Genomic DNA, 9,598 nt, shown 5'->3' on the forward strand with positions numbered 1-9,598 from the left:
CAAAAAACATGTCCACTGCATTTCAGCCCTGCCACAAAAGGACCAGCTAACATCATGTCAGTGATTCTCTCGTTAACACAGATGAGAGTGTTGATGAGGACAAGGCTGGAGATCAATCTGTCATGCTGATTGAGTTAGAATAACAGACTGGAAGCTTTAAAAGGAGGGTGGTGCTTGAAATCATTGTTCTTCCTCTGTTAACCATGGTTACCTGCAAAGAAACACGTACCGTCATCATTGCTTTTCACAACTACTGTACAATACAAAAAAATCTACCTGCATAGCATGCTGGGAAATATGACAAGTGAATTTAACACTAGAAATGTTACACTGAAAAATCAACACTTGCCAATTTGCTGTGTATGCACATAAAGGGGAGAGTAAAACTATAACTAACCAAAAGAAATAGTGCACAAAAACGTTGCTGCAATGATTTCCTGACTTGATCTTAGAGGCACACTCAACTCCAAATCACATGAAGAAATCTTATTTCCTCTCTCTCTCTCTCTCTCTCTCTCTCTCTCTCTCTCTCTCTCTCTCTCTCTCTCTCTCTCTCTCTCTCTCTCTCTCTCTCAAACACACACACACACTGTCAAAGCCTCACCCAGTCTATTCCTTTTCACCGAACACATTCCTGCGCGGTATAAATAGGAAGGCGCGCACATCTGCACTCCACAACGAGGCGTGGTTTAGAACGGACAGGTGGACTGCTGCTGTAATACTGCTGTGAACATTATTTCAACTAGGATACTTATTTCACTCCGGGAGACGAACACTTTACCCTGCAAACATGCCCAAGTGCCCAAAATGCACGAAGGAAGTTTACTTCGGTAAGACATCTTTATTGTGTCGATCCAAATTATTATTCATTTGTTTTACTAAACAGGTTTGCAATTAGTTTACTCAACATACCTGCTTTCGTGTCATATTTCCAATATGTGTCTTGCGGACAGTTGGATATCGTTTTTCGTTTACCACCTTGTCTGCAGCTTTCAAAAAGCTCTTGAGAGATCGTCAGAGCGATGATGAACGCATCACTTGAGCAATTTCCTCTTATGAATTATTAAAGTATTCAGCATGCAGCCACCCGCTAAAAATAGTCTGTGACTGCAAAATATTTTTTTCTACAAACTTTTAATAACTAGTTAATAACAATTCTAGTGAATGTAGTTGACTAGGCCTAATTGGTAAATGACTGCAATGTTTTTTGCCCTTCCCAAAAGAGGAAGACAATCCTACTATGGGAGTCCTTTTCCCTCAGAATAAAAAATTAACTCTAGAGATTTTCCATGGTGATAACACTTTGCTATCAGACTAGGAGTGGTACTGCAGGTCCTGCCAAATCAGTGGATCAGCAGACATCACTTACTGCATTAGGGAGAGAGGGAGAGAAGGGAGAGAGGGAGAGAGGGAGAGAGGGAGAGAGGGAATAACACAGGGGTAAAAGTCTGCAGCGGGCATTAGGACCCCCCAATACATCTCTCAGACCTTTAATGGAATATGAGATAATTTAGCTATATATCAGGTTTGAAATTCATACAAGGTCAGGTTGGCAGTAACCATCTGTTTGCATTGGAGATTTGAAGGAGTTCCAGCCTACCTGATTTATCTCTCTCAACAACTGCGATAGTAAGGGAGTTTAATGACGAGTAATGTGTGGGGGATGATGACCTCTCATATCCATGTGGGAAGGGTACTGGGTTTATCATTACCAAGGCTGGAGGCACCAAAGGAGTTCCATCAAATAACTGTCACTGGTTCGATCTTTTAGACTAGTATTTTGCTTTTGTACTTTTTTAAGTTTGAAGAAGAGGAAAGAAATGTCCTCACTTTCATCCTGTGAGTCCCAATAGCCTGGGTCGGCCTCTGTCTGGAGAGGTCCATGGAGGCAGCAGGACTGATTGGTTCATCTGGAGGAAAGAAGGAAGAAAGAGGACATGACCATTTTATATATGTCTTGATCCATTTAGCACATTTCCTTCACCTCCAGTAGCTGAACTCTTAGACTTAGTCATCTCTGGAGACACACAAAGCCATGAGACAAAGCTACAAAGCCTCACTCACTCACACTCTCTCTCTCTCTCTCTCTCTCTCTCTCTCTCTCTCTCTCTCTCTCTCTCTCTCTCTCTCTCTCTCTCTCTCTCTCTCTCTCTCTCTCTCTCCCTCTCTCTCTCTCTCTCTCTCTCTCTCTCTCTCTCTCTCTCTCTCTCTCTCTCTCTCTCGTCTCTCTCTCTTTGTCTCTCTCTTTGTCTCTCTCTCTCTCTCTCTCTCTCTCTCTCTCTCTCTCTCTCTCTCTCTCCCTCTCTCTCTCTCCCTCGCTCTCTCTCTCTCTCTCCCTCTCTCTCCCTCTCTTTCTCTCCCTCACTCTCTCTCTCTCTCTCTTCTCTCTCTCTCTCTCTCTCTCTCTCTCTCTCTCTCTCGTAAGGTTGGCCTGTCAGTCAGATGAATTGACGGTTTTTTTCCTCTCTGCGGATTAACTTTCCCACCTTGGCCAAAACAAGCAAACTGATTTGTTTCAATCAATTGTTCATGTGCTGCTTAAAAAGCCCCAGTGAAAAAACAGCTCTGTCTCTTTCTCCAGCCATTAATTAAAACGTCTTAGGGCAAAAGGGCATTGAAGCTAAGCTAAGTTTATTTAAACCTTGAGTGTGTGTTATCAGTTTTCTCTTTCATAAATAAATCTATGAAATAGTTGTTTCAGAAAGTTTTCTCTCTTTCATATCAGTTTTATAGCTGTGCTCAAGTTAGAAGCTATACTGTCTTGCTTGGGAATGCTTGTGCAGCAACTCTCCATCCTCAAGGCGGAACCTTTCCCGACCTGTTCCACTGTAGGCCTGTTTTACTACCTGACCAGGCCTATTTCCTATTCATATATCATTACCTCCCAATCTTCTAGTCTTACCTACAGTACGCTGCCTTTTTTGTTGAACTGTCTTTTGCCTGGCTGATATTTTCTTCTCACATCCCACCTCATAACCCCCCCTCCCCCCACCCCACCTCTCTGCCTCTCTCTACCCACCTGATCTCAACACTCCAGATCCCCCATCTCTCCTCTACCCCATCCCTCTCTCCCAGCGGTAGCTGAGCTCTCAGATGGAAGCAATCATGCAACTGCTGCCTCAGTCAGTGACTGATGGAGGGAAAGTACATCTGCTTCCAGAGAAAGGAGGAGGAGGGGGGAGGGAGGGCAGAAAATAATAAAACTTATCCACCCTCCCTGGAACAAGATACAGAGACAAAGGGATAGAAACAGAGACAGAGAGAGAGAGAGACAGAGCGAGAGAAAGACGGAGAGCGAGAGAGAGAGCGAAAGACAGAGAAAGAGAAAGAGAGAAGAGAGAATGAGGAGAGAGAGAGAAGCATGAAACACACAGAGAATCTCATTGCCATTAGACTGCCTATAGGTACTTATCACAGTGGGAGGCCAATCCTTCTCTTGCTAGAGCAAATGTGGTACCTGCTGCGTGCCAACCCGGTAGTGACGAACCTACCGACTTGTAGAATCGAAATGCTCGTCAGTGGCCAACGACTTTGAGCCAATCAGAGAGCATGAACCCCCACGTGGGGAGCCAACAAAAAAAGGGAAAAAATAGGGCATTTTCTCCATACATCCAGTCACACTTCATATGCAATGTAGGCTATGGGATGGTAGTTAGCTAAGTGCACAGACACAATGCACACAACACTAAATACTTCCTCCAAGCTAGCTAACAACTGTAGCTTGTATTGACAGTATAATTAAATTAGCTAGTTTTCATGAAACTGCTGCCTGTGTTAGCTGCCAAGTTAGTGCAGTGCCCTTAGCTAGCTAACTAGCTAGATATGTTGTGCTAGCTAGAAATATGCTAACGTTAGCTAGTTAGTTGGCTATGGGCTGACACTGGCAGTATGGGATTATGGAGAGTGAATTCATTTGTTTCTTCGTCATCTTGTTAGGTAGTCATCTAGATGTGGCCATCTGGCTAGTATCAACAAGGGCTTTCTACAAAATAGCAACATTAGCGCAGATAGCTTGGAAACTAGACCATAAGCAATACGCATGGATATGCATTGCCAAACAACGCTACTGCCACCTTCTGGTTTGGAGTATTTTAACAAGGCTGAGTGGCTGACGACTTCCAAGGTATTTGCTGTGTGAACACAAAATAAATTGACTGCCAACACTCTGTTCATAAGTTCTAAGTACTGTCGTCAGGCAAACGTTTGACAATCCTACCGCTGTGTCTGAGCTTTAAGAGCTAAGGAGGGGCACCAACCGTCACAGAGTGCAGAGAATTACCCAGGAACCACAAATAGATGTCACCTTAACTACGTGTTCCCTCAAGACATGGACCACTTCAAGCCAATCCAGTACCACCAGTGTTCAATTTAGGGTGGAACAGTGCTTCTCAAAGGCCTGCATTGTCTCAGTCAGGACATAGAATAACATATGATTAGATATGAATGGAAAATGTACAATTTCATTACATCATCAGCACCTCTGAAGCATCTATCCACAGTCTTTATAAATTATAGCCTGCTGTAGGTGTGGGTTTAATGTAGGTGTACCCTGTATTAATTCAACCATAGAACGTGTGAAAATAATAATGAAAAATGAGAGACGATGTACTAGGAAGAGGGGAAACAGAAGTGCTTCACTTCCTGACACGTGTCCTAGCCAGGTGTCATATTAATTCATCTTTTAGAGGATGATAAATAGGGCTGCAGGAACTTTTCCATCCATCATTCTTTAGTGGGTTGGTCGGATGTGGTGAATGAACGGTTGAATGCTTCCACATATGGGTGTTTTTCCATTCATCAGTGTGTGTGTGTGTGTGTGTGTGTGTGGTTGGGTGTGCGTGCATGCGTACATCCATGTGTATATTGGATGGAGTCCATTCATATTATTGCTCCACAGTGATGAGCAAATTGATGTAGACAGCAGATCAACTCATCTGTTTATCTCCTACACACACCCGTCAGTCCCACCCCGTGACAATTACATCAGGTGGACTGAATGCTCTGTGTTCCATAAGCATGCACTTTATTCACACACCCACAGACAGACAGACAGACAGACAGACAGAAAACAGCTCTCTGTTGCCTTAGGAATGACCTGAGTAGTCATAGCTAGTGGTCAGAACAGAAGTGAAGGAATGTTGCTAGATTCCTCAGAATAGACCTTATTCATGTGTCGGCCATGATCGTTCTAGTGTAGGAATACCACTGCGTGAATAAGGTCTATTAAACCAACAGCTTTACCTATGTTACCCTCTGACACTAACTCAACCTAAGACACAGCAGCACCATTATTGTCTGGCTCAGGGTAGTGAAGAGGGACGTCCCTTCTCGGTTTCCTGATCCCCATGTCTTGTTATTGGAAGTAAAGTACAGTAATTAGTGTTGGCCCAGAGCGTTCCACCCATCCTCTACAGAGCCAGCTGGAATGCTGTAAGATTCACTGACTGACTGCACTGACTGACTGACTGACTGACTGACTGAGACTCTGACTGACTGACTGACTGACTGACTGACTGACTGTTGGACTGAGACTCTGACTGACTGGGTTAGGTTAGCTCTCTGTCTTCCTGGTGTCAGTGTTGTGTAATCAGGTCTTATTATTCGTCCTCTCATGTTTTTTCTTCCATAATTGAAAAAAATGAGAAAGCAGTTGCCGGAATGGATCCATACGCACACTAAATCACTGACATGACAAATAATACCCAATGATATATAGGCCTACTGTGCATAAACTCAGTAATACACTGTAGTCAAATGCAATTCTACAAATATGTAGAGACCTTTAGAATAACTTACAGTAATTCCAAAAGTGAAGCAAGAGCTCCCATGATGGATCTGTCATTTATTGCTAAAACATTTGCTTTAAATCTTTTCTTGAGTAAGACTTTAGCAGGACCCTCATGTCCATTCATATCCACAGATGGTACTAATAAAGTTATGCTCCGGTGTGTTTCTTTTTCTCTAGTTTATTTATGACTAAACTTTATGAGAACGGTTTTGTACGTTGTGCACTTCCTATCCTTATGCTTGGGAGTTGGCCACTTGTTTGGCATGGAGTGTGTGTGTGTGCGTGCATGTGTGTACGCCAATGTGCGCTCGTGCACTTATGTGTGTGCATATGTGCGTTTAGTGTGTATGTGTTCAGTATCATGAACTGAGCAGCATTTGGCTCCCATCAGACACAGTAGATGCTTATTTGTACCTCTCTCCCATTACATCATGGGATAGGTCTCAGCAGACACTGCCCTCCAAGCTTGAACATCTCTTCTCATAAAAAACACATGACTTCCCTCCCTGTTTAACGACCATCGCCATGATGGCTGTTTGTTGCAAATCGTTCCTCACAGTTCAGCCCGGATATAAAGACTCTCTTTATCAGGTTGTTATGATGTCAAAAGGAGGGGAAAGAGGGAGGGAATGGAGTGCAAATTCCACTGGGAGTCTCCTCTCTCTCTCCTCAGACGGTCAGCCAAGCACCACACCCTCCTAATGTTGTTGTGACTAACGTGTTATCTGTAGGTGTAGGTAGCGAAATCCACACTGTGCCGGTCCTAGACTAGACCTGTAACGTTGCACCGTGGAGCTCACAGTTCCTCAGGGGTACCATGTACTGTAATGCAGCCCCAGTATGACCCTGCAAGTCACATACAGTATCCATACCCTCTGCAGACTACAATGCCCCTCTCTGTGTGGAGCTGTGGCACTCTGTGTGATGTGGGAGGATGCATGTCATTGTGAGTGGGCCGTGTCCATTAGCTAAACGTGTCTGTTTATCTCTTTGTCTCACAGCGGAGAGAGTGACATCACTGGGGAAGGACTGGCACAGGCCCTGTCTGAAGTGTGAGAAGTGCAACAAGACCCTGTCGGCCGGATCACACGCAGAGGTCAGCCGACACACACACACACACACACAAGCTCGTGCACACATCTCACACATTCCTCAAACGCCACTCACACTGAATTATTAGCTGACAAATATTTCAATGAAAATAATGATATTGGAATAAATATATATATATATGTATTCGTTTATCACAGATCACATTTCTCATAAAGTACCGTTAAAGAGATTCTCCGATACTTTTATATTTTTTAGCCAGTAGTTCTGAAAGAAGCGCTCACAAGCTCAGAAAATGGGTACTATGTCATATATGTGGCAATATCTGCACCATGTCATTGCCCTCTCTCATTCTGCTGTGTGTGTGTATCTTGCTAACTGTCACTCAAATTACGAGGGGCTGAAGCTCATTGGCTAGAACTCAAATTGCTAGGGTGCTGGCCCACATGGGGGAAAATGGAGGAAAAACAGTTGCTTTCAAACTAGGGATTTGATTATGCATGTATGAACTACACATTGACACATCCAGCCAAAAGCGGGAGGTTTAAAAAGTATTAGTAGTCATTCCGGAGCATGTCTTTAAGCCCACATTCTGGTCCATAAATCTTTCATAATAATTTTTGGCCTATCCTCTTTGACAGATTGTGTAGAAAGTCTGGATACAATCAAATGCTGGTATTTGTAATCAGCCTGGTACTAATACAGCTTGTACCCTCTCTCTCTCCCTCTCTCTCTCTCTCTCTCTCTCTCTCTCTCTCTCTCTCTCTCTCTCTCTCTCTCTCTCTCTCTCTCTCTCTCTCTCTCTCTCTCTCTCTCTCTCTCTCTCACTCTCTCTCTCTCTCTCGCTGTAGCATGATGGCAAGCCTTATTGTAACAACCCCTGCTACTCTGCACTATTCGGGCCTAAAGGTGAGTTCTTCTTCACTACTATTGTAACGACCATTGGTGAAAGGTGCCTTAACAATCTATCTCAGTAAGGATATCACAATTGAGAGATATCATAATTATATTACCATAACCCATATTACCGAGGGGTTTTATATGTTTTGGGCTCAAAGAACATGTAACAAGATAACAGTTGATAGATACGTTGAGCTCAGTGACATTGGAGCCACGGGTAATGTACGTAGCCTGATAAAGCTCTTACATCCTGTATGGAAAGTCCTGGCCATTCCCCTCATTACATGAACCTGTGACTGAATGAGCTCATTCTAACCTTTACAATACCCACCTCAGTGGGTAAGGTTCAGGCTTCCACAAATAACATTGGGGTCATCATGCTAACATCTTGTCAATTTATCTTATTGGATACGGATAACCTACTAACTATCTGCTCAAACAGTCTTTCATTTTAAAAAGTAGGCTAGCTTCTCGTTACATAATGGTCCCCCTCAGTTTTTTCAGCTGTGCATTGACTGAGATATCCTGAATGAGAGAAATAGTTGGAATTGTCCGTCGGAACAGGAACAGCGGTAGTCATAGCGAAGGTCATATTACCTGGTCTTGTTGGTTCCATGTGGTGGTTCTAGAAGGGCTGCTGTGGAATGGGGTCAGAGACCACAGGAGTTTCCATTGTTGTGGTTTCGCTGTTCCGCTGCTCCCATTTCCTCCTGAAACCTAATCCCAAAATGTTTTGCTGACGTAAGGTATACAGTCTCCTGACCCAATACTCTCTGTCTCTCTCTCTCTTTTTCTCTCTCTCTCTCCCCCCAACAGGTTTTGGACGTGGAGGAGCTGAAAGCCACACATTCACCAAGTAGATCCATTCAGGTACAGGCCAGTGTACTCATTCCAATATAGACCAACCACATTGATATCACTCCCATTCAAATAGCTCTTAATATAGAAACAAAACAAATACATGGAGACAATACATTCACCTTCACCACCAACCTTAGCCTTACAAATGCTACAAACATTAGAGATTGTTGTTTTATTTAACAAAATACAAATCTAACATTTTTTCTCCTTTCTTTGCAGGTTCACCCACCACACCAAGAAGAAGGCAACTCTGCATTCTACAACATCCTCCATACTATACTAAACCAAAACAAACAACCAAAGAAGTTCCTTTCTGGAACCACCATTTTGTGTTATTTTCTGTCTTTGTGTTGTCTAGAGGAATCAGCCTTAATACACAGCAGAGATGTTCTCTATTCCCACTAGTGGATCAGAGGGGTATATAATAACCTCTCTGCTCCTTTACTTGTTTTAACATTCTGATTAAACACTCTTTTTCAAAATGTATTACTCTCCTATTCATTCATTCCTCATGGCCTTGTACTTTACAAGGGTTGCGTTCCCCTGCTCCGACGTTGCATGCATCAACCAATGGTTGTGTGCCACGTCATAGACTGTGTCATCGACTGACAGATCGCTATAACATATGATGTGGTTAGCTGATACGTAAAATACCTATAAAGGCGTTGTATAATTTGGCAGGCGTCAGCAACACCTGGGCAGAGGAACACGCCCAGGGTTTCAGTGTACTTCAGTATATAACATTTCTCCAGTCTCATTTAGGCGTTTCCACATTATTACACTTGATAGTTACATACAGAGCAATAAGAATGTTTCTGTGACTACTTGCTACAAGCCAAGAAAAAAGAACACATCACATCGGCATCAGGCCAACTGTAGATAATACTCCATTATATTGTTAGTGTCCACATGCCTTGGCAGTTGGCACTATCACTAACTCAATCAGTAATCAAATTGGATTAGGATCTGGACACAGGATTATGGATGAGAGCAGGAATA

At 43.2% G+C, this 9,598-nt stretch overlaps 1 protein-coding gene across 1 annotated transcript; it reads left to right on the forward strand.

The window, feature by feature from the left end:
• Positions 1–637: 637 nt before the first annotated feature.
• LOC121538877 (cysteine-rich protein 1) lies at positions 638–9,083 on the forward strand. Its single transcript, XM_041847051.2, has 5 exons — positions 638–830; positions 6,790–6,884; positions 7,690–7,747; positions 8,555–8,608; positions 8,819–9,083. The coding sequence occupies exons 1-4, from the start codon at positions 791–793 to the stop codon at positions 8,596–8,598; spliced, it is 237 nt and encodes a 78-aa protein (XP_041702985.1). The 5' UTR covers positions 638–790; the 3' UTR covers positions 8,599–8,608; positions 8,819–9,083.
• Positions 9,084–9,598: the final 515 nt, after the last annotated feature.

The sequence above is a fragment of the Coregonus clupeaformis genome, chromosome 11 (assembly GCF_020615455.1).
Source record: "Coregonus clupeaformis isolate EN_2021a chromosome 11, ASM2061545v1, whole genome shotgun sequence".
NCBI classification, from domain to species: domain Eukaryota; kingdom Metazoa; phylum Chordata; class Actinopteri; order Salmoniformes; family Salmonidae; genus Coregonus; species Coregonus clupeaformis.

Coding starts and splice junctions, on each gene's coding strand:
- LOC121538877 (XM_041847051.2), top strand. CDS start 791: ATGCCCAAGTGCCCAAAATGCACGAAGGAAGTTTACTTCG. Junction 831..6,789: donor CACGAAGGAAGTTTACTTCG/GTAAGACATCTT, acceptor TTTGTCTCACAG/CGGAGAGAGTGACATCACTG. Junction 6,885..7,689: donor CGGCCGGATCACACGCAGAG/GTCAGCCGACAC, acceptor CTCTCGCTGTAG/CATGATGGCAAGCCTTATTG.